At 39.2% G+C, this 27506-nt stretch overlaps 1 protein-coding gene across 2 annotated transcripts; it reads right to left on the reverse strand.

Moving 5' to 3' along the window:
* On the reverse strand, positions 1-27506 carry RARS1 (arginyl-tRNA synthetase 1). Of its 2 annotated transcripts, XM_028102779.1 has the most exons (15): positions 27426-27506; positions 25620-25754; positions 23894-24082; positions 22406-22514; positions 21776-21876; positions 21075-21196; positions 19752-19872; positions 17346-17475; positions 16100-16204; positions 12677-12855; positions 12071-12180; positions 7900-8005; positions 1417-1589; positions 1024-1271; positions 1-223 (listed from the first exon to the last, which is right to left on the reverse strand). In XM_028102779.1, exons 1-15 carry the CDS (start codon positions 27489-27491, stop codon positions 114-116), a joined length of 2004 nt encoding a protein of 667 aa, XP_027958580.1. In that variant the 5' UTR covers positions 27492-27506; the 3' UTR covers positions 1-113. The 2 variants fall into 2 exon arrangements, with proteins under 2 accessions (XP_027958580.1, XP_027958581.2); XM_028102780.2 differs by lacking the exons at positions 23894-24082; positions 25620-25754; positions 27426-27506 and adding an exon at positions 23592-23729.

Below are 27506 nucleotides of genomic sequence, written 5' to 3' on the forward strand. Positions count from 1 at the left end.
TAGATAGCTGACAAATTTCCTTTACTTATTTTTGTATCCACATGATTGTAAAAAAGCAGATAGTGTTAAATGGCTATTTTTGGTAAAAACACAGTGTTCAAACCTAAGAAGGATTACATTCTTTGAACAGGTTTTATTCCCAGGATATCAAACGCCTTGGCCATAACAGCAGCTACTGCTTCACAAAGCAGCATACGCCACATGTTTACCTTCAACACTTGTCCTGAGAAAATAAAAAAAGATTGATTTGTTTTTTAAAAATCATTACTGAAGAATCTTTTTTTACTTCCGTATTTTACTGAAAGATGAACAGCCTACCCCATCATGTTTTAGAGCTTTAACTAGAATTACCTCCACATTACAAAATAAAGATAATCCAAGAAAGAAAGGTGTTTCTGTTCAAGAAATCTGTTTCTAACTGATAAGGTGAAACAAGTTCTGTAATGATTTATCTTTCTTTTTAAACTCTTCAAGAGTTTTATCTTAGGTGTCATGGTTTGAAATAACTATAAACTTTAATTCCAGGATAATGGTGAGATTATTTTTTCTAATAAAGTTTCAGTTCTGAAGGATGACCCTCAAAAACACCCACTTGCCCTATAACCAATTACTTCAGTCTACTTCAGTAACTATGTAACCTTAAAGCCTAGGTAAGAAAAGATACCAGTTTTCTCCCAAGGGCAGTTTCCATTACCAAGAACCCCCAAAGACTCATTCTGGAACCCTGCTTTTGTTGGCATGTCCTACCCCTAGTCCTCTTCCAGTTGTTTTTCTATGGCTCCATGCCATGTGCCCGAGGGTGGGGAAACGACCTTGGGAATGAGAATTCCATTTATGCTTTTATGAGATCTAGCTGAGTTTTGTCTATTATATATGATATGGACCAGTACATAACTGTTTGGGGGAAAAGGGGGAGGGAGGTGTTCCAGTAACAAAACAAGTTGAAAACCATCTACACCCAATTCAAATAAATGCCTTGCTGGTGCCCTACCCCCCAATATGACCACTGAAAGAGACACTGACCAGTTTGTCGATCTTTCTCCACACAATAGCAGCTATCATAGAATTCTGTGAAAGTAGTTGCCAGCTCGTAGATATAATCACAGAGAGTGTGGAGAAATAAGTCATCTAAAATCTTCTGGAGAATCTCAGGAAACCGTAAAATGCACCGGCCTAGTTTCCATTCCTTCTCATGGTCCAAAATGATCTTGGTCTCTTGAGCAGCTTTCTGGAGCATCTCTTCATCAATATTGGCCAGACGTGCAATAGACCTAAGAAATCAGACAATAGCCATCATTCATCATTTTCTATGGTTAGGCACATTCTTCTCCACTTAAGAGATAACATAGTAAGAAATGACTGATATAAACTGGAAATCCTATCAACTGACTGAAAATAAAACACCACTACAATTACCTGATTCTAGTGAAGGCATACAACAAGTAAGCAGCCGTGTTTCCTCTGTCATCCAGCATTTTGTCAAAGGAGAAGATGTAGTCATTCAACCGGTTATGACAAAGATCAGCATATTTGATACAACCATAAGCAACAGATGTCTGAGCAGCCTTTAATTCTGCTGCGGTTAAGACCTTTTGGAGAAAAAAAAAAAATACTTCACAGTTTACTGACCACTGCCTTTGTCCTGGTGTCTCAGGCTCAAGATAGGAATCAGAAGCATCTAATGATTTTCCTTTATCAGTTAATTTTAATAAATATCAACACTGAGGGAACATGGGCTAATCTACAAATAAAAGAATAATGAAATAGAACTCATCAGCTCTGCATAACAAAAAGTGTTTCTATGAGAACCATGATCTGTAAAATATGAAGTGTCAGCTTGTACTTTCCCCACAAAATATTCAGTAGATATGAAATAGAAAGCACCATTAGAGAAAGACAGATACCATATGAATTTGCTCATGTGGGACTTAAGAAACAAAACAAATGAACAGATTAAAAAAAACAGAAAACAAACTGGTGGTTACCAGAAGGGAGGTGGATGGGAGGGATGGGTGAAATAGGTGAAGGGAATTAAGTCTACACTTAATCTTGATGAGCACCGAGTATGTACAGAATTGTTCAATCACTACACTATACACCTGAAACTAATAACACTCTATATTAATTACATTGGAATTTAAAAAACAAAACACGGTGTCAGGAGTAGGAGAAAGAACTCATGCATTGTTTTGTTAATATTTGGCCATGTATTCTGAAGCACTATCAGGCCACAAGTGATTAAGGTTCTGTTCTGGACATGGAGTAGCCTGTAATATACCAACATATACCAACCCTTCTACCAAAAGCAGCTATTTAAAAGTTGGGTAAATCATATGAAACAACTATATGAAGTCACCAGAGAACATTAACACAAGCAAAGTTTGAGGGGCTATATATAATCTTTGGGAGAAGGGAAACACAGAAGTTGACTGAGTTCCACATTTACCTGACCTTTACCCCTAGGACACTGTCCAAATCACTATGTGGTGGACAAATAGGGAACAAAAGCCAAGCAGAAAGAAGTGTTCTTACTGGGGTAAGAAGACAGAGTTGAGTTTGGGGCTGCCAAAATAGACAAAAATCACCAAGAGGGAACCAAAGAGGAGTGAAAAACTCTGTGAACGCATTTCTTTAAAATCACCCAGTGGCTGGCATTAACAAGGCAGGATTCCCCAAAAATCCAGCTGGAAAGAGCAAGTGGGTGGCTGAACTGAGCAGATTTCAGCAGCTGTGTGAGGCTAGGGCATCCCAGCAGGAGCAAGGGGGAAGGGCACTAGTGAATACCCTGGTGAAACTCGAAGGGCCATATTTCACCAATAAGAACCTCACCCTAAGAGTAAAACTGAAATGCTTCATTCAGCCCTAACAAAGCCTAAGACTAAGACTGACAGAATTAAGATAATCAGCTGGTATGCTATCTGCCAGAGGAAGATTTAAATGATTGTTGGAGGGGCGCCTGGGTGGCTCAGTCGTTAAGCATCTGGGATCCCAGAGTCCTGGGATGAAGCCCCGCATCGGGCTCCCTGCTCCGCAGGAAGCCTGCTTCTCCCTCTCCCACTCCCCCTGCTTGTGTTCCCTCTCTCGCTGTGTCTCTCTCTGTCAAATAAATAAATAGAAACTTAAAAAGATTGTTGGAGGAAGATGACATTATACAGAACTTTTATAATTTTGCATTCACAACACCCAGCATCCAGTTAAAACAAACAAAAAACAACAACCCAGCCTAATAAAGCCAATAGATGTAACTGAAAATCAAGAGGGGGCTGGATGGGAGGAAGATGAAAAAGAAAAGAGAAACAAAAATAACAAAAGCAACTTTAAATCTGGAATTGCTTTAAATAAAGATATTGAAAAATACTAATTACAAAGGGGGAAAATATTAATTTTACACTGGAGAAAACTGTATCACCTTAACAAAGTGATCAAAATTAATGAACAATCGTTACACTTATCAACATCATGTGCCTCCTGAAATGAAGGATTCTAGAACTCATGTCTTGACAAGGTTGCATAACTTGAATTAATCATGAGGAAACAGCAAGTCCAGCTGAGAGACAGTCTACAAAAAGCTGACCAGTACCCTTCAAAAGTGTCAAGATCACAAGTCAAAGAGCAGGGAACAACCCAGATTTAGAAACATTAAGGAGACATGACAACTAACATCAACAGGTAATCCTGGCTTAGGTCCTGGACTAGAAAAGGAATATTCATGAGACAAATGGTAAAACCTGAATAAGATCTGTGGACTAGTTACTAGTCCTACATTAATTTTAATATGCTAATTCTGTAATTATACTATGCATACACAAGATATTGATATTTGGGGAAGCTACAACAGTAATTCCTTGTACTATTTTGTAATGTTTTGTATGTCTAAAATTATTTCAAAATGAAAAGCTCAAAGAAAACTATAATTAAGGTGTTTGAAAAATTAGAGGGGGGCCTGGGTGGCTCAGTCAGTTAAGCATCTGCCTTCGTTCAGCTCAGATCATGATCCTGGAGTCCTGGGATTGAGCCCCAGCATTGAGCCCTGCATCTGGCTACCTGCTCAGTGGGGAGTCTTCCTTTTCCCTGGGCTCCTCCCCCCCCACTTGTGCTCTCTCAAATGAATAAATAAAATCTTAAAAAAAAATTGGAGGAAAGGGGCAGAACTGTAGAAAATACTCAAAAGGAAGCAGAGGGAGGAAAAAAATATGGAAAAAAAAAAAGCAGAGGGGCGCCTGGGTGGCTCAGTTGGTTAAGCGTCTGCCTTCGGCTCAAGCCACCTGGGATCAAGCCCTGCCATTAGGCTCCCTCCTCAGCGGGGAGTCTGCTTCTCATTCCTCCCTGCTCCTGGCTCTCTCTCTCAAATAAAAAAATTTTTTTTTTAATAAAGATTTTATTTATTTGAGAGTGAGCGAGCGAGAGAGAGCATAAGCAGGGTGAAGGGCAGAGGGGGAAGCCTGGGGAATCCGATGCAGGGCTCGATCCCAGGACTCCAGGATCATGACCTGAGCCGAAGACAGACAGTTAATCGACTGAGCCACCCAGGCGCCCCTCTCAAAAAAAATCTTAAAAAAAAAAAGCAGAGTGTGAGAGACATGTAGGATACACAGTCAAAAATTCTAACACAGTACTCCGAATTTTGAAAAGAACAGAATAGGGCAAAGATGCAATAATTTAAGAGCTATGGCTGAGAATTTTCCTAAACTGATGAAAGAATACAACCTACAGATTAAGGAAGCTCAGCTACTTCCCAAACAGGATGAGTACACCCCCACCACCCCCCCACCCGCAAAAACCCTCAAACCACACTTCGGCCTTTCTTAGTCAAAGTACTAAAACAAAGTCTAAGAAAAATAGTAAAAGTAGTCTAAGTCACATTATCTTTTTTTTAAAAGATTTTATTTATTTGAGAGAGAATGAGAGAGAGAGAGAGAGAGAGAGCACAAGAGTGGGGAGGGCCAGAGGGAGAAGCAGACTCTCTGCTAAGCAGGGAGCCCGATGTGCGACTCGATCCCAGGACTCTAGGATCATGACCTGAGCCGAAGGCAGTCGCTTAACCAACTGAGCCACCCAGGCACCCAAAAGTCACATTATCTTTAAAGGAGCAACAATGAGACAACTGATATTCCAAGAAACTATAGAAGCTGGAAGACAATGGAATACCACCTTTAAAATGCTCAAAGAACAGGGGTGCTTAGGTGGCTCAGTTATTAAGCATCTATCTTCGGCTCAGGTCATGATCCCAGGGTCCTGGGATGGAGCCCCACATCGGGTTCCCTGCTCCGTGGGAAGCCTGCTTCTCCCTCTCCCACTCCCCCTGCTTGTGTTCCCTCTCGCTGTGTCTCTGTCAAATAAATAAATAAAATCTTTAAAATAAAATAAAATAAAATACTCAAAGAACAGCTGCCGGGCCAGAATCCTATGCCCGCTAAAAATACAGTTCAAAACTAAAGGCAATACAAAGATGTTTTCAGACAAACAAATGTCAACAGAATTTATCACCAGCAGACCCGCACTACAAAAAAAATACTAAAAGGAGATCTTCAGACTGAAGGAAAATAATCCCTGATGGAAGCAAAAACACTTCAGGAAGGAATGAAGTGCATAGGAAAGGGTAAATATATAAATGTAAATGAATATTGATGGTTTGCAACAAATAATGGTTAAAAGACTTGAAAAGACCCTTCATAAAAGATATATAAATGGCCAATAAGCATTTAAAAAGGCAATCAACATGACTCACCAGGGAGACAGAATTTTGTTTTTGAGAGGGAGCAAAAGAGCAAGCATGCATGTGTGCATGGGGGGTGGGGGGTGGGGGCAGAGGGAGAATCTTAAGCAGGCTCCAAGCTCTGCTCAGAGCCCGATCTCAACGATCCTGAGATCATGACCTGAGCCAAACTCAAGAGTCAGAGGCTTAACTGAGCCACCTAGATGCCCCAAGAAATGCAAATTTTAATCACAGTAAGATGCCACTGCCTTCACCAGAAGACTGACAAATCCAGTGTTGGTAGATCGGGGCAACTGGAGCAATCATCATTCATGATGGGAGTGCATAATGGTTACAATACTCTCCTTGGCAATTTTTAATGAAGTTAAGCATAAGCCAACTCTAGCCCTAAACCCAGCAATGATATTCCTAGATATATATCCCAAAGTAAAAGTGCATGTATCCAATAAAAGGGCTTTAACAGTATTGAAATTAACATTTTATTCATAACAACCAACGAATGGAAACAACCCTAATGCCCATCAACAGAATGAATGAACAAAATCTGGTATATTCATACAACAGAACACTATTCCTTTTTTTAAGATTTTATTTATTTGACAGAGAGAGACACAGCGAGAGAGGGAACACAAGCAGGGGGAGTGGGAGAGGGAGAAGCAGGCTTCCCACTGAGCAGGGAGCCCGATGCGGGGCTCGATCCCAGGACCCTGGGATTATGACCAGAGCTGAAGGCAGACTCATAACGACTGAGCCACCCAGGCGCCCCAAAAGAACACTATTCTTTAGCAATAAAAAGAAATGAACTACTGATACACCTAGAAAACAACACCATATTTTATGAAGTCCTAGAATAAATGAAAGTGACCCATGGTGACAGGAAATTTTCTGGGGTGATGGCTGGAGTTACCAGGCATACATATGTGTAAGAGATCATCATGTTTCACATTTTACTGTATGCAAATTGGCCAAATAAAAGAGCCAAAGCAGTTTTTATCATCATGCAGAGTAAACAAATTGGTTAGATGACCAAATTTTCCACCTTTCATCTGATTGTGCTAGATGTGCCTAAGCCAGAACTAAAAGGAAAAACTACTTTGGAGATACCAGCTGTGGAGACTTGGCAACCACCTAGCAGAAGCAGAGAGAAAAGCTATTTTACATTTCATTTTGTTGGCAATGGAAAGGGAGCAGGTGGGAACAATGTAGTCTCATGGCCTGCCTTCATGCTCTCTGGATTGTCAGTGATCTATCCGAACCAAATGAAAGGGCTTTCCCTCCCTCAAAGGACCTTCTTTTGTGTTTGGCTCTTTCATGTCTATATTTCATCCTACTCTATGTCTCTTTCAGTAATTATACTGTTTATAGTAGTTACGCTCATTCCAAAACATCACTATTGTTTGAATCTCAATTCTTGACCTTCCTATCTTAAAAAATGTTTTTCTTGTGTCTTTTACTCCTTTCTTGTCAAGTTTTCTTTATTTTGCTTTAATTACTCAAATTCCACACAAATCTAACCACAGTCCTTTTTAAGGGTGCTATGAAAGCCCTTTATGTTGTTGCCTACTCTGACAGCTGACAAATGGCCTTGGGTGGTAGGTGCTGACTGCTATGACTACTACTCTCCCAAGTGCTCCCCAAAAAAGGAACTCAGCAGATGTAGATCCTACCGTAGGCTGGAGAGTCTAACCTCTTAATCTGAAATAGCTTTGAATCATTGGTTCAAAGTAGTGACAGGAGAATGCCAACAAGCAGCAGAGATACTATGCCACTATTAACACAGGAAGAAACATAGCCTTTTTAATAGCCAGGAACTGTATTTTCCAAACTAAATGCTCAGTAAGGAAACAAACTTACTGTGCAATAAAATCTGAGTAATAGAACCTCGTCCTAAGTGGATTTGCTCCTCATAATGCTCCCCAGTTCTCTTGATAAAAACAAAAATGCAGGGCACCTGGGTGGCTCAGTTGGTTAAGCAACTGCCTTCAGCTCAGGTCAGGATCCTGGAGTTCCAGGATCGAGTCCCACATCGGGCTCCCTGCTCGGCAGGGAGTCTACTTCTCCCCCTGCCCCTCCCCCCTCTCATGCTCTCCTCTCAAATAATCTTAAAAAAATAAAAACAAAAATGAAAAAATCACAACACAACATACGTTACATGACAATCTGCAAACAAGGCTTAGGATTACCTTGTCTCTTTCTTTTTCCTTCAATTTGTCCATGGATCGTTTTAGTCCTTCTTCCAGAAGGTCTATGAGGCGCACTGTTTCACCTGAACGTGTTTTAAACTTCTTCCTAAAAAAATTTGAGTCTCAATTAAGTAGATTTTTTTAAAGATTTTTATTATTTTTTGACAGAGAGATAGCAAGAGAGGAAACACAAGCAGGGGGTGTGCCGAGCAGGGAGCCCGACGTGGGGCTCGATCCCAGGACCCTGGGATCATGATCTGAACTGAAGGCAGACGCTTAACGACTGAGCCATCTAGGCGCCCCTCAATTAAGTAGATTTTGAAGCAGAACTTCTCTCTTAGAACATCTTTGAAAATGAAGGTTTGACACTGCTTTATTCCAGTTGGCAAGAAGGGAAGATGCCAAAAGAAAGAGTGGTACTCTTAATTATCTTTCATCTATAGTCCTCAACTGAAAGCTTTCTATGCTTTAGGCTCCTAAAAGCATTCTCTTCATGTGGACCTATAATACACTCCCTAAAAGGAAAACAAAGACATTTGTTAATTTGTTTTCATGAACACAAAGTTTGGCTTATTCTGGCTTCTTAGAAAAATAAAATACATGTTTGCTCCTAGAACAGTTTGGGAACTAAGCAAATTCCTAACTGGAATCTCATTTGCATTTCTCTAGATAATAATCCCACCTGCTGAGGGTAACCAACTCTGGATGCACAACAGAAATCAGCTGAAGAGCTTAAGAAAAGCAGGCTGCCAGGGCTCCATTCAGACCCACTGAAATCCATCTCTGAGGATGGGACAAAAGCACTGAGGAGCACTATCCTGGGCAACATTACCATTAAAAGCAATTCACAGGGGCGCCTAGGTGGCTCAGTCAGTTAAGCGTCTGCCTTCAGCTCAGGTCATGACGCCAGGGTCCTGGGATCAAGTCCTGCAACGGGCTCCCAGCTCTGCGGGGAGCCTGCTTCTCCCTCCTCCCTGTTCCTGCTCCCTCTCTAGCCATCTCTCTATCTCAAATAGATAAAATCTTAAAAAAAAAAAAAAAAAGGCATTTCACAAAAATTGGATTCTACTGGGGCACCTGGCTGGCTCAATTGGTAGAGCATGTGACTCTTTTTTCCTTTTTATTTAAAGAGTTCTTTCTTATTTTTTAAGATTTTATTTATTTGACAGGGGAGAGAGAGCACAAGCAGGAGGAGCAGCAGAGAGAGAGAGAGAAGCAGGCTCCCTGCTGAGCAAGGAATCATGGACCCGAGCTGAAGGCAGAGGCTTAACCCACTGAGCCACCCAGGCGCCCTGAGCATGAGATTCTTGATCTCGGGGTCATGACTTCAAGCCCTATGGTGGGCATAGAGATTACTTTTTAAAAATTGGATTTTACCTATTAAACAGAAGTTTGCACAACACTGAGTTTAAATTTTTTTTTTTTAACATTAAAAATTCTTTGGGGTGGGTGCCTGGGTGGCTCGGTTGGTTAAGCAACTGCCTTCGGCTCAGGTCACGATCCTGGAGTCCCAGGATCGAGTCCCACATCAGGCTCCGTCGGCTTCTCTCTCTCTGACCCTCCCCCCTCTCATGCTCTATCTCATTCTCTCTCTCAAATAAATAAATATTATAAAAAAATTCTTTGGGGTGCCTCGCTGGCTCAGTCAGTAGAATGTATGACTCTTGATCTCAGGGTTGTAAGTTCAAGCCCCACACTGGGTACAGAAATTACTTAAAGATAAAATCTTAATAAAATCTTAAAAGAATTTTCAAAGCAATAATGGTACAAATGAAGCATGCTTTTCTATCCAACACAAAGCCCACCAAAATAATCAAAATACTTCCTATTAACGTTGTGTTTTCAGAGTTACCTTAGAAAGAATCTTGCCATTTATCACAGAATTAAAACTCCTTTATTACCCATGCTCTGAATACATTAAATACTTCTGTGGCTTTTCTTATGACATCCCCTAAGTAGTAGTGTTCAGCAACCTTCAAATCTTCTGCCTGATAAAATGTTACCCATCATAAAGCTAGACAAAATGGTAAGGGAGGCCTTCCCCTAATGTTGTCTCTATAATAACTGGTCTTTTCTGTTAGTCCTTATCTGCACCTGCCTTGAATTTTTGTGCATTTTTTTGGTGTTGGCTTATTCCTCAGACCAATGGTTCTGATATGAAGATCCGTATCTGAATATCAGAAGTTTTTCTAAAAAATACCTAATACTACTTTAGCACCTAATATGTCAATAACTCCCTTGGTGGGGCCTGGCATGTATAGTTTAACAGGCTCCCCCAGGAAACTGCTCATAAGACAGGCTCCTTCAAGGAAAAGGTCATGTTCTATTATCTTTGTGTATACACTGGAGCACCCAGCCAATGCCATGCACAGGTGCTCAATAAATAGGGGTCCAAGGAAGAAGAGGAAGATGACTAAAGGATAAACTATTTACTATTAAAAAACTTTAAAACAGAAAATTTCAGGGCACCTGGGTGGCTCAGTTAAGTGTCTGATTCTTGATTTTAGCTCAGGTCATGATCTCAGGGTTATGGGATTGAGCTCTATGTCAGATTCCACACTCAGCAGGGAGTCTGCTTGAGATTCTCTCCCTCTCCCTCTGCCCCTCCCCCCACTTGTGTGCTCTAATAGATAAATCTTTAAAAATAAATAAATAAAAAAAGAAAATTTGACTGAGAAACAGCAGAATCTGAGCATTTTAATGTATATACTTTAAAATACGGTAAGCTGCCACTGGTTAACTATTAAAATTATTTTTCTTTAGTGGCCTACGATGCCATAATTACATGATGCTGAATGCAGAAATATGAAACAACAAGTAATCAAGGGGAAAAAATCCCTTAGCATTACATGATCAACAAGTTCAATGCCAAGATAAGAATATTGGTGATAAATGTAGATATAAAAGTAAATTTGATAATTTCACCCAACTGTAAGAATCATCATCTAAACATCAGTCCAAAAAATGAACAGTTTAGAAACTAAGAAAATATTGGCAATACTCAACTCATTGGTTAGTTTTCAAGCACTTTCTTAGGACAACCATGGACACCAAATAAGGACCTAGTGTCTTGATTCCAAAAAGTGCAGCTCTAGAGAAGAGTTCTACATTATATATAGAAGTTTGATGTTGATTCCAACAAGTCTGTGATCTCCATATAATCTGTATCTAAAATAATACCTTGACACACATAGCCTTTTACAATGCTTAATTAAGGCTTCTGTAACAATAGCTAACCAAGCATCCTGAGCAACTTCATGTGGTTTTTAAAACCATTACCACCTTTGTGTGATATTTGGGCTGTATCACTAAATCTAAAATGCCACAGATTTTAAGAGATATGATAATTAAATGGTTAAGTGATCCTAAGACACTATTAAATGCAAGATACTAAAAATTTTGTGCCTTTGAATTGATGAACACTGTCTATATATATATTTGCTTGTATTTACCTTTTATTTTGTAAACACTGAACAGAATGTGGGGAAATGACTGGAAAATAGAAAAATTGGAAATATATTAACATGTAGGTCTCGGCACCTGGATGGCTCAGTCAGTTAAGCTAGACATCTATCTTTGGCTCAGGTCATGATCTCAGGGTCCTGGGATCAAGCCCTGCATCGGGCTTCCTGCTCAGCAGGGAGTCTGCTTCTCTCCCTCTGCCCCTCCCCACCATTCTTTCTCTCTCTCAAATAAATAAAAATGTTTAAAAAACAAACATGTATGTCTCAAACTTAGTATTTTTGAGATAAACATAAAAATAAAAGCTGTGAATTTTAAAAACTCAATTGGAATCTCAATAAATGTGTATCTGTTGACCAGGTGTTCAATTGTGAAGGAAAAAAAAGACATTTACAAAATGTTTGAAATACACTGTTAAGTATTCTGTTTGAAATCTGAGAAGGTACTATGCCAGACTTTACAATTTACTCTTTATAAATCTGTTAAGTCTATTTCATTCACCTTTGTCCAAATCTCTAAAAGGCCACATTCTCTAGCAGTGATAAGATACAGGTACAAAAAGCCTCAGTTGGATTCACCATTACCACATATACAGACTAAAGAAAATTGAGCATTTTAATTCTAATATGGTATCAAATGAAATGTAGCCTCTTCCAAAGAAATCTGGGGGTCAGGTACGTTATTAACACTCAAGACTTTCCAGACTTACTTGTCTTCCCCCAGCACCACACCAAATCCAGCATGAGACACTCGAGTTACTTTAGGGTCATACCAACCAGCCATTTGAGCAGCACCAAATACGGTCTGGAAGTGCACAGACTACAAAGAAACAAATAGCAAGTTACTTGCTAAGCTTTCTAGTAACAAACTTTTTTGTTTTGTGACTTAAAACTCTGTGCTTAGGAATAAAGATTTGTAAACTTTACTCACAAATCTTAGAAGGCAAGCATAATTATAAAAACTCTTCTTTATACCCAATATATGAAACGGTAAGAGCAGAACTGTTTTACTTTCTATGTCCGAAAGTTTTTAAAGTGGCTGAATTAAGGGTAGCTTCATGTGTAATAATCTCAGTGAAATTTTAGGTCCACAACCACCCTTTCAAATAGGAAGGGTCACTGATGTTTATGGAAATAATCTGAAAAGCTGGGGAGTGTGACCAAATCCAAACCGTTTTTCCTATGTTACACTGCAGTTTTGAATTTTAGTCTTTGGGAAGACTTATAGTCTTCCAGTGCCAAATGCCACAAACCCCACCATACTGTCTCAGCTCCAAACAGATAATTTAAGAACACAAACAAATCTACAAACTCACTTGTCCACTGTCCACCACATAGATAATCATATCTGCTTTTTCCTCAAATAGTCTTTGCTTAAGAGCAGCCAGGTCAGATGTATCATAGGTATAACCTCCATCTGATTTTACTATGGTTAATGGTATAGAACATCCTGGGACAAACACAATCTTTCTGCCGTCATCCACTTGCACAAATCCTAGGAAAGAAATCTTTATTAATAATGTTAAAAGAATCCTGAAGGAGGGCGCCTGGGTGGCTCAGTTGGTTAAGCGACTGCCTTCGGCTCGGGTCATGATCCTGGAGTCCCGGGATCGAGTCCTGCATTGGGCTCCCTGCTCAGCAGGGAGTCTGCTTCTCCCTCTGACCCTCCCCCCTCTCGTGCTCTCTCTCTCTCTCTCAAATAAATAAATAAAATCTTTAAAAAAAAAACCCTGAAGGAATATAAAAGATGAGTTATTATATTTACTAGAGAGCTCAAGAAATTACATTTTTCCCCCCGCTCTATGGCACTATGACCTACTATGAGTCTTGGAAAATGGCTACTGTCTGGGTACCCATGATGTTCTCAGGGCATAGGTGAACTAGCCTGGCAGTTTTCTGGATTCACACTACACTTGGCTCCCAAACTATTTATAAAACACCTCACAAAAAAAACCAAAAAAACACCTCACAGGGTGCCTGGGTGTCTCAGTCAGTTATCTGACTCTTGGTTTCAGCTCAGGTTATGGTCTCTGGGTCCTAGCATTGAGCCCTGCATTAGGTTCTGCGCTCAGCACGGAGTCTGCTTGTCCCTCTCCCTCTGGTCCTCCCCCCGCACTCTCCCTCTCTCTCATAAATAAAAATAAAATCTTAAACACCTTACTGGAGGGCGCCTGGGTGGTTCAGATGGTTAAGCGTCTGCCTTCAGCTCAGGTCATGATCCCAGGGTCCTGGGATTGAGTCCCGCATTGGGCTCCCTGCTAGGCGGGGAGCCTGCTTCTCCCTCTGCCTCTGCCTCTCTCTCTCGGATTCTCATGAATAAATAAATAAAACATTAAAAAAAAAAAACCTTACTGGAGCCCACCTACTCAAAGACACAGAAAACGGAAATCCATGCTCTGTTTTCAAGTTAGAACCATATACTTCCTCTGGGGAAATATCACTGCCTCCTGAACTGTACTGAAAGGAAGTGAAAACTGTACCAGGATCCAGGAAACAAACATGGTAGGGTTTAGCATTTGGAATAACTAGTGGAAAGAAAACATAAAATCATGTTCTTATATTCCTGTTGAAAAAGGCAAAACTCTTTGATGCAATAAGGGACAAGAAAGAACATGACAATAACAAAGCTATCACTTGATTGCTACTACGTACGAAATTTCATTAAGTCTGCTATGCAGCAAATATACTTAGTACTGGTTTCTTACAGTTTAGGAATCTGAGGCCTGGTAAGGCAAAGGCAGTATAAAATGGTAGTTAAAAACAAGTCCTGAATGTGAAGAAAGGGGAACCCTCTTGCACTGCTGGCAGGAATGTAAACGAGTACAACCACACCGGAGAGCAGTACGGAGGGTCCTCAAAATGTTAAGAATAGAACGATCCTGCGATCCAGCAATTGCATTACTAGGTCTTAACCCAAAGAATAAAAAAATACAGATTCCAAGGGAAACATGCAGCCAGATGCTTACAGCAGCATTATCAACAATAGCCAAACTATGGAGAGCCTAAATGTCCATCGAGTGATGAATGGATAATGATGTGGCATATAAATAGAATGGGATATTCCTCAGCCATCAAAAAGAATGAAATCTTGTCATTTGCAATGACGCGGATGGAACTAGAGGATATTATGCTAAGTGAAATAAGTCAGAGAAAGACAAATACCATATGATCTCGCTCATATGTGGAATTTAAGAAACAAAACAAACGAACATATGGGAAGGGGCAAGAAAAAAAGGAGAGGGAAACAAGCCATAAGAGACTCTTAACAATAGAAAACAGAGGATTGATGGAGGTAGGTAGGGGGTGAATGGGCTAGACAGGTGATGGGTATTGAGGAGGGCACTTAATGATGAGCACTGGGTGTTGTATGTAAGTGATCAATCACTGAACTGTACTCCAGAAACCAATACTGTACTGTGTTAACTACCAAAAAAAAAAAAAAGCTGAGGCTAGACTGCCTAGGTTTGATTCTCAGACTTGTTATTAGCTTTATGACCTTGGCAAGTAACTAATTTCTCTGTGCTTCCTTCTCATCATTAAAAAAGTCCCTAAAATTTTATTACCTTAAAAGTATAATCCCTAGGCCACAGACTGTGATTAATAAATACCAATTCCCATTCAAGGAACCAGGCTTTCTTGGGGGAGACAGGTTAGCTGATTCTAGATCTGAGGCAGGAAACATACAAAATAATCTTAGAATGTTGTGTACCTGAAAGTAAACTATCAAAGACTATAGAGGTCAAGAAAAAGAAAAAACAAGACATCCAGTTTGAGGAGGCCACCTTTAGCCAAAAATGGGACAGTGAGAAATAAAAAGTGTGGGGCGCCTGAGTGGCTCAGTCGGTTAAGTGACTGCCTTTGGCTCAGGTCACGATCCCGGAGTCCCACGTTGAGTTCCGCATCGGCCTCCCTGCTCAGCAGGGAGTCTGCTGCTCCCTCTGAATCTACCCCCTCTCATGCTCTCTCTCAAATAAGTAAATAAAATCTTTTAAAAAATTAAGAAGTGTAATAAAAGGTAAATGATTAAAAAATATAAAATATTTGGTGATGAATGGATCTTTTTAATAATGCTAAAAACAACTCAGCTGAATCTGAAGACGCTAAGAAACTAACTTACTATCCTGAAATTGATGAATTTATACTGCTTGTCTTTTGTGAACTGTACTTCAGGGTAACCCAAAATTTTGTGGTAATGTTTGGCACAGGAGAATTCAAGATGTAATAAAGAAGGAACAACAAAACACTATCATTTTCCAACCTTTAATGATAATGGATCAAAGTCATGATCATCAACAGCTGCTAAAAACAATAGGGGAAGGTCTAATAGGAAAATGTGTGGCTAGATCAGCCTGACACCTGAACCTACTAACCCACCTTAACACAAAGAAAGAGAATCAGACATTGTTGGACTGATTGCAAATAAACAAAAGACAAAGAAAGAAAACACAAACCATAATTTAAATCAAGCCTCTTCAGAAGATACAGATATGAGGAAATGTTAAATAATACCATGTGGGAAATTCTCTAAGACAAATGGCCCAGTTTCTTCAATAACGAAAGAAAAAGCAGGGAGTGGGGAGGGACCCTATGGATTTACATAATTTTTAAGATGTATATTAAACGTACAGACTGAAAAAAAAACCCTAATGATTAAAAAAGATTGTAATATTCTCTCCACTTTTGCCTATGTCTGAAAATTCCCAAAATGAAAAACTTAAAAAAAAATTTAGAATGCCTACCTTTATCTTCAAATTCCTTTACAATGCCATTCATCCTGTCTTGATAGAAGGATTCCCCTCTCTCTATTAAAGAGATGTCCAATGCGTCATAGATTTTATTAAACTCTAGGGAAAAAAGTCACCAAATTTAAAAAATTTTTTAAGAATTTAAACAAATAGGAGACATACATCTTACATTAAGAGAAATTTATTATTTAACTGCAACATTTTAGTGGCGCCTAGGTGGCTCAGACGGTTAAGCGTCTGCCTTCGGCTCAGGTCACGATCCCAGAGTCCTGGGATGGAGCCCCACATCGGGCTTCCTGCTCAGAGGGGAGCCTGCTTCTCCCCCTCCCTCTGCAGCTCCCCCTGCTTGTGCTGTCAAATAAATGAATAAAATCATAAAAAAAACCTGCAACATTTTATTTATTAAATAAGCTCCCCACTTAAAAATATGATAAAGAACATTATATACATACTGCCATTTTGAAAATGTAAGACACCCGTCAAAATATTAATAGTGAGACTGTATTTTTTTTCTTTTTCCCTGTCCACATCTGTTTTCTACAAGCAGCAGGTGCTTCTTGTGTAACTTTAGAAATGTTATCCTTAAAAAATGTAAATGAAAAGAAAAAATGAACAGGACTTTCTTATTTGAGATCAAATTAAAAATTTTCTTATAATTTTTTCTAAATTGTATCATTTACCTGCCTAGTCATGCATCAGTCATGCAATACTACCTATGGTAGCATTATAAAACATTTTAACAAACTAGTAGTGCAAAATAGCCATTGTTAGCCTTCTTTTCCAAAAATTTATTGGCTATTCTTACCCATTTATTCTTCAAACTGACCTTTAAAATTATGTTTGAAAACTGAAATTGTCTTATATCCTGTTATTTATTTCTCTTCACTTTGGTCTGACACATTTCTAAATAAATTTATTCCAATGTGTTTTATAGCTTTGGTTGCTACTATGAATAGGATTTTCCCTCTTTTCTTTCCTAATAAAAAAAAAATGTTCTTGGAATTGAATTTTTTTCCTAATTAATTTTTTTTGGTTTCTAAGAAAGTTAAAATTTGCTCTTGATTATCTTAATAAACTTTCTTAATAGTTGTTTCAGTGTCAGAAAATATTAAAAAAAAATCTACTTGCCAGTCTTTTAAAGTTTAACATGTCATTAAAGGTCAGTTTGAGTAAAGACCCAAGGAAACTACACGCAATGATATTTCTTGGATGAATGAATCAACGAAGCCCAAAAACTCACCTTGGCGGGAAACATCACAGATAAGTTTCCAAGCTTTTGTAATATCTGGATTTTTACTTTGGAGCAAAACTACACACTGGTATGCCCGCTTCTTAAATTCCTCCTCAGTATCAAATCTCTTCTTGGATTCCTATTTTTAAGAGGAAAAAAAAAAGTAATGTTTGTAAAAAGCCAGCCTTTTATTTCTAAAACAAAAAGCAAACACACAAACAAACAAAAAAGGTGAGGAAAGTGAAAATTTACACCACCAGTACAAAAAACAGAACAGGTGCTCTATCTCAACAGTCAAAAATAGTTAAAATGAATGTGCCAAAGAATGCTATTACTTCTTTTGAAATCATTTTTCTTGAGAATACCGAATTCTCATCACAGTGCTACCTTCACTTTTCCATTCACAAAAACCTTCTTCACCCCAATGATTTAAGAGTAATAAAGAATAACAGGTAGAGCTGAATTTTCTGTGCTTCATCTTCTATTCTGGATATGGTCCTGGATGAATAACTCATTTTTTGTACTTAAAAATAATATTGCTTTCATTGTTTCTATCTATTCTGAAAGTAACACATGCTTACTGCAAAAAAGGAAAAAAATATATATTGTTAATTCTACCCCAACCTAACCAGGGATAACGTTTTGCTGCATTAATTCTAGACATTTCTTTGCAAATACATACCCATGTGTTTTAACAAAAACTGGAATATACAGTTTTTCTTTTACTGTGTTTTATAACATTAGTTATATAATTGACCAGTCTCACATCAGTAACATACTGTTTTCAATTTTTTCATTAGAAAATACTTACCAAGACAAACCCCAAAAAACAGTAACAACAAGAAAAAACCACACAAATGTTTACTTTTTAATGCTGTAATCCTATTCTTGGAAAGTTGTCTCTGAAACAAATAATGCAATATATGTTAAGGAAAAAAAAAGGAAGAAGATAGCAGGAGGGGAAGAATGAAGGGGAGTAAACCAGGGGGGGAGATGAACCATGAGAGACTATGGACTCTGAAAAACAAACTGAGGGTTCTAGAGGGGAGGGGTGTGGGGGGATGGGTCGGCCTGGTGATGGGTATTAGGGAGGGCACATTCTGCGTGGAGCACTGGGTGTTATGCACAAACAATGAATCATGGAACACTACATCAAAAACTAATGATGTAATGTATGGTGATTAACATAACAAAAAATTTGAGGGGGAAAAAAAGGAAATAATTTTATGGGGCGCCTGGGTGGCTCAGTTGGCTAAGCGACTGCCTTCGGCTCAGGTCATGATCCTGGAGTCCCGGGATCCAGTCCCACATCGGGCTCCCTGCTCGGCAGGGAGTCTGCTTCTCCCTCTCACCCTCTTCCCTTTCGTGCTATCTCTCATTCTCTCTCTCTCAAATAAATAAATAAAATCTTTGGGTGCCTGGGTGGCTCAGTTGGTTAAGCGACTGCCTTCGGCTCAGGTCATGATCCTGGAGTCCCAGGATCGAGTCCCACATTGGGCTCCGTGCTCAGCAGGAAGTCTGCTTCTCCCTCTGACCCTCCCCCCCTCATGTGCTCTCTCTCAAATAAATAAAATCTTTAAAAAATAAAATAAAATCTTTAAAAAAAAGGAAATAATTTTAAATTATATGTACAAGTTGTCTCAAAGTTGTTTACTGAATGGATAAAAGCATTCCAAAAATGCAGGGAGGAAAATAACCCAATAGGGATTAATATAAACTTCAGTACATCAACCCAACAAAACAATGTGCAGCCAAACCATATAGTAACATGAAAGTTGATAATGAAATGTTAAACACAATTATATTATCATCACAAATGATGTAATAAGGATTTGTATATGGATGTCACAAGTGAAAGTTGACCAGTGATTAGTTTAAAATTATGGTTTACAGTACATTTGTCTTTTAAAAACTATTCTTACATATACTATAACATTGTCAACTTATATAAAATTGAGATCAAAAAAATTTTTAAATACTAAAATGTCTTTTGATCAACAAACTTCTAAATTCACTTAATAATGGGTAATATGGTAGAGTTCAACTTTTAACATACACCAATTAAAAATGCAAAGATGATGGGGCGCCTGGGTGGCTCAGATGGTTAAACGTCTGCCTTCGGCTCAGGTCATGATCCCAGGGTCCTGGGATCGAGCCCCACATTGGGCTCCTGGCTCAGCAGGGAGCCTGCTTCTCTCTCTCCCTCTGCTTCTCCCCTGCTCATGCTCTCTATCTGTGTCTAAAATGAGTAAATAAAATCTTTAAAAAAAAAAAAATGCAAAGATGCTGTGTTCAGGGGCAGAGAGTTGTTTTAACCCCAGTAGCTTCAAATACCATTTCGAACTCCCTAAAGAAAACTAATAATTATTACGAATGGTAAACACACAAATATTGTAACAATAAATGGTATCTAACCTTGTAAAAGGCCTGAAGATCCCCAATAGGAGGTGAAACTGTTAGGTAATCTGGAAATTTATCTTGCAGGTGAGCGATGAGCATGCCAAACTGGGTCCCCCAGTCTCCTACATGGTTTAATCTAACGCCAATCAGAAGACAATCATTTAAAAATGACAAACACAGACATCACATTTAGTAACATCTTGTTTACTCAGTTGTCTCCAACTGGTCTGCAAGCTCCAGGAGAGGCAAGGACAATGTCTGTACATTTAGAAATGTTTACCCACTGGGGCACGCAGGTGGCTCAGTCAATTAAGCGTCTACCTTCAGCTCAGGTCATAATCCCAGAGTCCTGGGACTGAGTCCGATGTCAGCCAGCACTCTGCTTCTTTCTCTGGCCCTCCCCCAACTTGTGGTCTCTCTCTCTCATTCACTCTCTCTCAAATAAACAAACAAAATCTTTACAAAAAAAAATATTTAAAATGTATACCCACTGACAGAGTCTGCACATAACCAGCCTCCAGGATTTGTGGTCAATGAAGTTCCTATCAATGGACTATGATTTGTTTATTGTGTAGTTAACTGAGACAGACAGGTGAACCGATGTTGATCATTACTTTATGAAAATTTAACTTTTCATCCAATTATCTTAGTGTGATTTAGGCCAATGTCTAAGACAGGTGAGCCAACGTCAATCATTACAATTTTATGGAAATTTAACTTTTCAACCAATTATCTTAGTGTGATTTGAGAACCAATGTCAGTGGACAAAATTCTTCAAAATGTGTCAATCCAACCACTTTACACCCCTTACTGTTTTTAACTAATCTCAAACCACCAGATCATCTCTTAACTAGATTATTACAATAGTCTTCTAACTTACAGTTCTGCCTTCTTTGCCTAGTTTCTTCCCGGATGCCAGACTAATCCTTAATTAGATTACATTGCTCCTCCTAATTAAAATTCTCCAATAGCTTCCCATCACACTTAAGAATAAAATCCCAATTTCCTACCATGGCCTACAGGCCCAGCATAATCTTTCTTGCCTACCCTTCCCCCTAGTAAAATATAACTCCATGGATACAGGAAGTACTGAAGAAATACTTGTGGAATGAATGGGGGAGTTTTTCCTTGGCTCCATCCCCAGTCTAAAAGGTATCTCAATACGCCTTTACAATTAGCATGATCCCAGTTTAGAGAAGCCCAGGACATAATTTATTTAAAAAGCCCACTGGGTGATTAGAAGCAGAACCATACTTATCAATCACTGATTCAAAGACTCTTTCTCAAGCAACATTTCCTATTTTCTATAGAAATTTCTAAAGGGAAGAGCACATATACCTTAGCACATCATATCCTGCAAATTCAAAGAGGCGGCACATGCTCTCTCCTATGATAGTTGATCTGAGATGGCCTACATGCATTTCCTTAGCTATGTTGGGAGAGGAGAAGTCAACTACAACCTGAGATAGAAAGAGGGGAAAAAAAAAAGTTTTTTTAGACAGTATACTTTAATTATTTAAAGTGATAAGTATAGGTACAAAGGCAATTATGTTACAATATATAAATCTACGAAGTAACACCGTGTACATCTTAAATTTTAAATTTGCATGGTATGTCAATACCTTCAATTAAAACAATTTTTTAAAGGGATACAGACATTTTATTCTGCTAACATTCATTAATAACATTTAAAAATAAACTCAGACTTAAATAACAGCTTAGGTTGTAATTCAACTCTGTTAGATTTCTGGTGGATCTACTTGTCCATGATTAATTGGATCAAATTTGTTTATACAAATAATCTATCCTCTATTTCAGCCAAACCTCATAAATATCAGCTGGCTACTTCAAATGTCTTGTGGAATAAAGTGAAAAGAAAAACCACGTTGCAAAATCCAGGCAAAAGGCTATTTCAGTTATGTTCATAACCCTGAATATTAATGATTACATCTCAATATAAAAAGTGACTGCCAGTTCCCTCCCAGCCCTTGTCATACAGCTGTAAGGTGTTAATATATCATTGCAAATTGTGCATATACCTTTTTATTCTCTCCAAGGGCAGGCAGTTTAACACCATTCACCAGGAGATTGGTCAACTGTTGTGATACAAAGTCCTTTCTTAAGTGGACATTAATAAAACCTAATGAACAGTAAGAGAGAAAAAAAATCAGATAGCTTCCTATCTTAGAATTCTGATTGCTCACTTCCAAAGACTTTCTCAATTTCAATTATGCTGGCTCTAGAATGCTGATAAGGCTCTGGCAAAACTTAAAAGACTCCAACACCACCTGAGGCCCTCTAGTTAACTCCCTCTTCCAGTATCTATTTCAAACATTACCACTCTCTTGAAGCTTCCTACTTAATCCTGGGCCCCCCTTCACTCTCAGTATATGATTTGTTGGTGGACCTTTTATCACAGATTTATCTGCCATTATCCATCTCCTTTTTGCTAATGAAAAACTGAGTCACAGGGAGGTGAAATAACTCATCCAAGATCAGGTACCTCAGTCTAGACTAAAACCTCAGTTTCCTAACTCTCAATCCAAGGTGTTTCACCACCTTGTTCAGTATACCAGTTTAAACCTACATTTGTATGTTATATGGTTCCTTTTATTTCAAAAAGGACCCAACATCAATACAACTACTTAAGAAGGGTAACACTGTCATACCAGGGCCGGCGATTTCAACTTTTTCAACACATTCATTGTCTGGGAGGTGTTTGGTAATGTTTTCGGCAATTTCTCTTGGATTAACTTTCTGTTCCTTGGTTTTGAAGATCTATAACACAATGTAAAATGATTCATTACACAACAGAGTTCAGCAAGTTACTCAGAAATACACAACTGATAAAGCATGAGATGCATGTGACATTAAGACCCATCAACAGGCAGAAGCAAAGAAGTCCAATGATCTTGTAGATGGACAAATTAAAGCATCAAGCACCAACAGTGCCAAGAGGAATACAAAAGTGCCCAAGCCACATGATCTCCATTTCAAAATGTGCTGCCACACATTATCTATTAACTTTTATAAAGATTTAAAATCTTTAGTTATGGGGCGACTGGGTGGCTCAGATGGTTAAGTATCTGCCTTCAGCTCAGGTCATGATCTCCAGGTCCTGGGATCGAAACCCACGTCAGGCTCCCAGCTCAGCAAGGAGTCTGCTTCTCCTTCTCCCTCTGCCTCTCTCTCTCTCTCAAATGAAAAAATAAAATCTTAAAAAAATAAATTAATTAAATTAAATCTTTAGTTATGATGCTGGTTTCCAGGACATTCACATTTGGGATTTTCCAATCATGAAAGTGTGCAATATTCAGGGTTGCGTAATAAAAATAGTACCTTTATAACCTTAACCACAAATTATACAATTTAAACTGGGGAATTCTGGGGCAACTGGGTAGCTCAGTTGGTTGAGCATCGGGCTCCCTGCTCACTGATCATGGAGTCTGCTTGTCCCTCTCCCTCTGCTCTTCCCTTCCCCGCTCCCTCTCTTGAGTAATTAAATAAAAATTAAAAAATGTGGGCACCTGGGTGGCTCAGCCATTAAGCGTCTATCTTCTGCTCAGGTTATGATCCCAGGATCCTGGGATCGAGCCCCTCATCGGGCTCCCTACTCAGCAGGGGAGTCTGCTTCTCCCTCCACCCCTCCCCCCTGCTCATGCTTGCTCACCTTATATATAAATTTAAAAAATAAAAAATAAATTAAAAAAACTAACTCAAAATGGCTATTAAAAAAAAGGGGGGGATCCCTCTAACTGAAAATGAAATACATAAGCCCACCTCAGAGATACCACAGCTGCATCACATATGTAATGGGGACACTGGCTGGTAAATGGCTAACTTGTAATCTCTCACCTTCCAATACTCATCAATAGCACACAGCAATCCTGGACATAACAGGAGGGAAGTACCAAGAGTATCAACTACCACCCTTAAATACTGAAAATACATGTAAAATATACATATAAAATTTGAATATTCAAACTTGTGTTTTAAAATTAAAAACATACTTCCTCTTTTCTCAAGTTTTTCAGAACTGTGGAAAATGTTCTTTTCATTGAGAATACAATTTGCTACTATTTATGTAAGAAGTAACGATGATGATTAATGCTTAAGAAAAGCAAATCACCAAGAGTGCTTTATAATAATACAATCACCTGAGAGATACCCATAGCACTATTACACTGATAGTCCCCAAACTTGGGCTGCTGACTTGGTGTCACTACCAGAGGAGGATTTTCCAAATCTGGATATGCAGCCTTAATGGCACAACCAAAGACATCTTGCAGTTGGCTATTGATGTTAATCATAGTTTTAGTTGGTCTGGTTCTTTCTGCTTGAAGACTCTGAGAAAAGAATGAAAATGTCAACAAAATATTAAATTATCCCATACGAAATATTCCCAAATATTTTGAGAAACCTTCAAATGTCCTGAGAAGGTAACACACCAAAAGGTAACATACATTGCGCAATGCTCTCATATCTGGGAAATGCTGAGAAACATATTAGGACAACCATCCAGTAAGTGGTTCTCAGTCAGAGCATGTGACCAAAGTGACCAGGGAAAAGAAGTTAGGGTGAATGAATGGGTTCCCACACAGTATTTTGTTCATCTATGACTTGTTGTTTTCTGTTGTTTGAGTACCTTGTGTTTAGCTACTGTTTCTCAGTAGGGCAAAGTATTTGTCAAAGAACCAATGGGCCCCCCCATTACACTGACAGCATTCTGTCATTTACACATTAGAACTAATATGCATTATGGAAACGTGTATTAGAATACACTGTACTTTGGGGTGCCTAACTGGCTCAGTCGGTAGACCATGGGACTCTTGATCTTAGGGTTGTAAGTTCGAGCCCTACGCTGGGTGTAGAGATTACTTAAAATCTTAAAAAAAAAAATGATAATAAACTGTTCTTCTTTTGTGTGTTTTTCCTCATACCCTCTACCACACAGACATCTAATAATACTTCTGAATTAAAATAAATACAGAAATGAAGATAAATAAGTGCAGAATAAATGAGGTAATCAGAAAAGTGAGGTATTTGGAGGAAGACTCCAAGGAAAAGAAATGTTATTTTAGAAGACTCAAAGAAAAAGTTATTTCAAGCAAAATAGATCCCAAGTAGGTGATTAAAAAGACTTCATGGGAGTGGGGTGGGCAGAGTCTAAGATAAATAAATGGAGTCAGCTTTGGAAAAAAGAATATAATGCCAGTACAGCCTGGCTGTAGTACCCACATACTGGAGAACAATTATCGGGGTGAGGTCATCCTCCAGGATGTGTCATCCGCAGACTTGAAAGGCAGGCCAAGAAATTAAAACCTCCACTAAAACAAGCTCAGTTTTTGACAAAACTGATAAACACTGTTAGATTATAAGGTTATTAAATAACAAATACAGCACAAGCTTCGTGGAAAAAAAAAGTTCTGAAATATTAAGTGGAAAAAACTGAAATATGACACTATGAAATATAAAATTGTAAAATAACCAGCTTAGGGCAGAGAAGGACTGTGGGTATATTCTAATATTTTCTTTTGATAGAGGAAATTATTTAAAATTCAAAAAAACATTTTTTTTTAAAAAGGGACTGGCATAAACTATTATAAAGAAACGTCTCAACCTTATTTTTTACTTCAAGCTGGTCAAATATTTAGTACGATCAAACATTTCAAGGGGCCCTGGAAGGACAAAGCTACACTAACTTCTCCATTACTTGCACCAACAACTTAGTCCTAACTAGTCTAAGGCAGGGGAAAAGATAGGGTATCTTTCCTCAGGTCTCCATATTCCTCAGGGTATACTTTCTGAATCTTTGATAACAAAAGTTTTTTAAAAGATACAATAATTCAAATTACAGAATGAAAAACAATCTGCAGTACTTACCTTTCGAAGGATATTCAGTCGATACTTTAATTTTAAATTTTCTTCTCGCAACTGCTCCAAATTTGGAGAAGCTTCTAAAGAGCTGCAGTTTTTTAACCGATCAATTTCAGCAGTCAGAGACTTAATCTCTTTTTCCTAAGGAAAAGGCACTTTGTTCAGTCCAGTCCACTTATGATTTTCGACTTCCCTAATGTGATAAACTGTACCACAAACTTATTCTTTTCCTCTCCAACGGGGCATGGCAGAGGTGATGGGATTGAAGGGACTTCCCTTTGATAAGCTGTGATTTTCCCTCGAGGCTGATTACATCAGCATATTATCCTTTTGTTTTTGCTTTTTTGTAAAAGGTTTTATTCGTTCATTTGTCAGAGAGAGAGAGCACAAACGGGGAGGGCAGGCAGGAGAAGCAGACTCCCCATTAAGCAAGGAGCCCTATATGGACCTGGATCCCAGGACCCTGGAATCATGACCTGAGCTAAAGGTAGATGCTTAACCAACTGAGCCACCCAGGCGCCCCAGCATATTATCCTTTTGTGTGAAAGAATTAAGTGTGTATGTTGGAGGAGAGGAACAGGGGTGTCAAGCACATAATGGGATAAGCTTTTTTCCTGTTTCTTTGGTCTTAGTAAACCACTCTGATTTAATGAGAGCATCAGTTAAGTTCAAGAGTGACCAACCTGACTTAACTACCACATCTTAGGACTTGGGACTCTTTTAAAAAGGAAATGCCTTTTGCCACATTTAATATACTTCAAGTGCCTTTTGCCCTTTTTTAGACAAAATGACTTTCCAATTTTTCCCTTAGTTTCCATTGTCTCAGGTCCTAAACCAAGTTTTTTCTCTAATACCTAAAACTAAAAACATGCCAATTCAGAAGACAATAAAGCTTCCAGCTTAAGAGAATTACTAAAGGGGAGATTCCTCACCTGAAATTTGAGAATGTTTACCAGGAGGTAGCTACAGCATGAACAGGTTGCCATAAATGAGCATATATTATGTTCCACGCACAGAGCTAAACATTCTCCAGAAATCATCTCTATAGTTCTTTATCACAATCCAATGGTAAGGTACTTAACACTCCCACATTGACAAAGAATATATGGCTCAAAGCAAGAAAGAACTTGCCATTTTACTTGACCAACTTGTATTCTGTGATTGCTGATTTGGTACACAGCAGTTCCCTTGATGTAAGTACTTGAATCACTTTATTACCCCTCCCCACCTGAGCATAAAGGTAATGGAAGTGTCCCACTTTCACTTTTATAAGCTGTGACTGTTCTTCCCCCAGGAATACTGACAGTGGAGGGCAAATGAACCACTGTGTGGGTTTTTTTAGATTCCTCTTGCTCAGTATCAATGGAGAGAACGGCTGAGCTGCGAACCAGGACCCAAGGCCCCCCGCTCTTATCCCACTTCCCTCTCTGCCTGACCCCCCCGCATCCTGAGAGAGCACGTGTGTGCGGGGAGGGAGGGGCACAGTGGGGAAAGCCTGCACTGGACACGCCAAGCTGCAGCGCCGCCAAGACGCTGGTTTGGGGGCTCTAGGAGAGGACAAGGACCTCTACGCCGGGGATGCTGGTTTGGAAGGCTGAAGATCATTGTCACATGGGCCTTGTTAGGATGGGTTTTTCCTCTCCCACTCCGCAGGGCCATCCCTGGGACGGTGTTCGCTTCCGAGGTAGCACAGACCCGGATCTTGGGACAAGGCTGCCCGCGCCTGGGGGGGTGTCCCGATGCTGCTCGTGGAGCGGGGCAGATCCTAGCCCTTCCCCTCCCAGCCTCTTCACGGGTCCCATGTGGTCCTACCTGCTGCAACAGCCTTGCGGAGCACTGAGCCACCAGACCTTCCATCCTCCCGTCAGCAACTAACATTTCAAGTGTCCGGAA

The sequence above is a fragment of the Eumetopias jubatus genome, unplaced genomic scaffold (assembly GCF_037043125.1).
Source record: "Eumetopias jubatus isolate StellerSeaLion01/CBP00866 unplaced genomic scaffold, mEumJub1_p1.0 scaffold_5, whole genome shotgun sequence".
Lineage (NCBI taxonomy): Eukaryota > Metazoa > Chordata > Mammalia > Carnivora > Otariidae > Eumetopias > Eumetopias jubatus.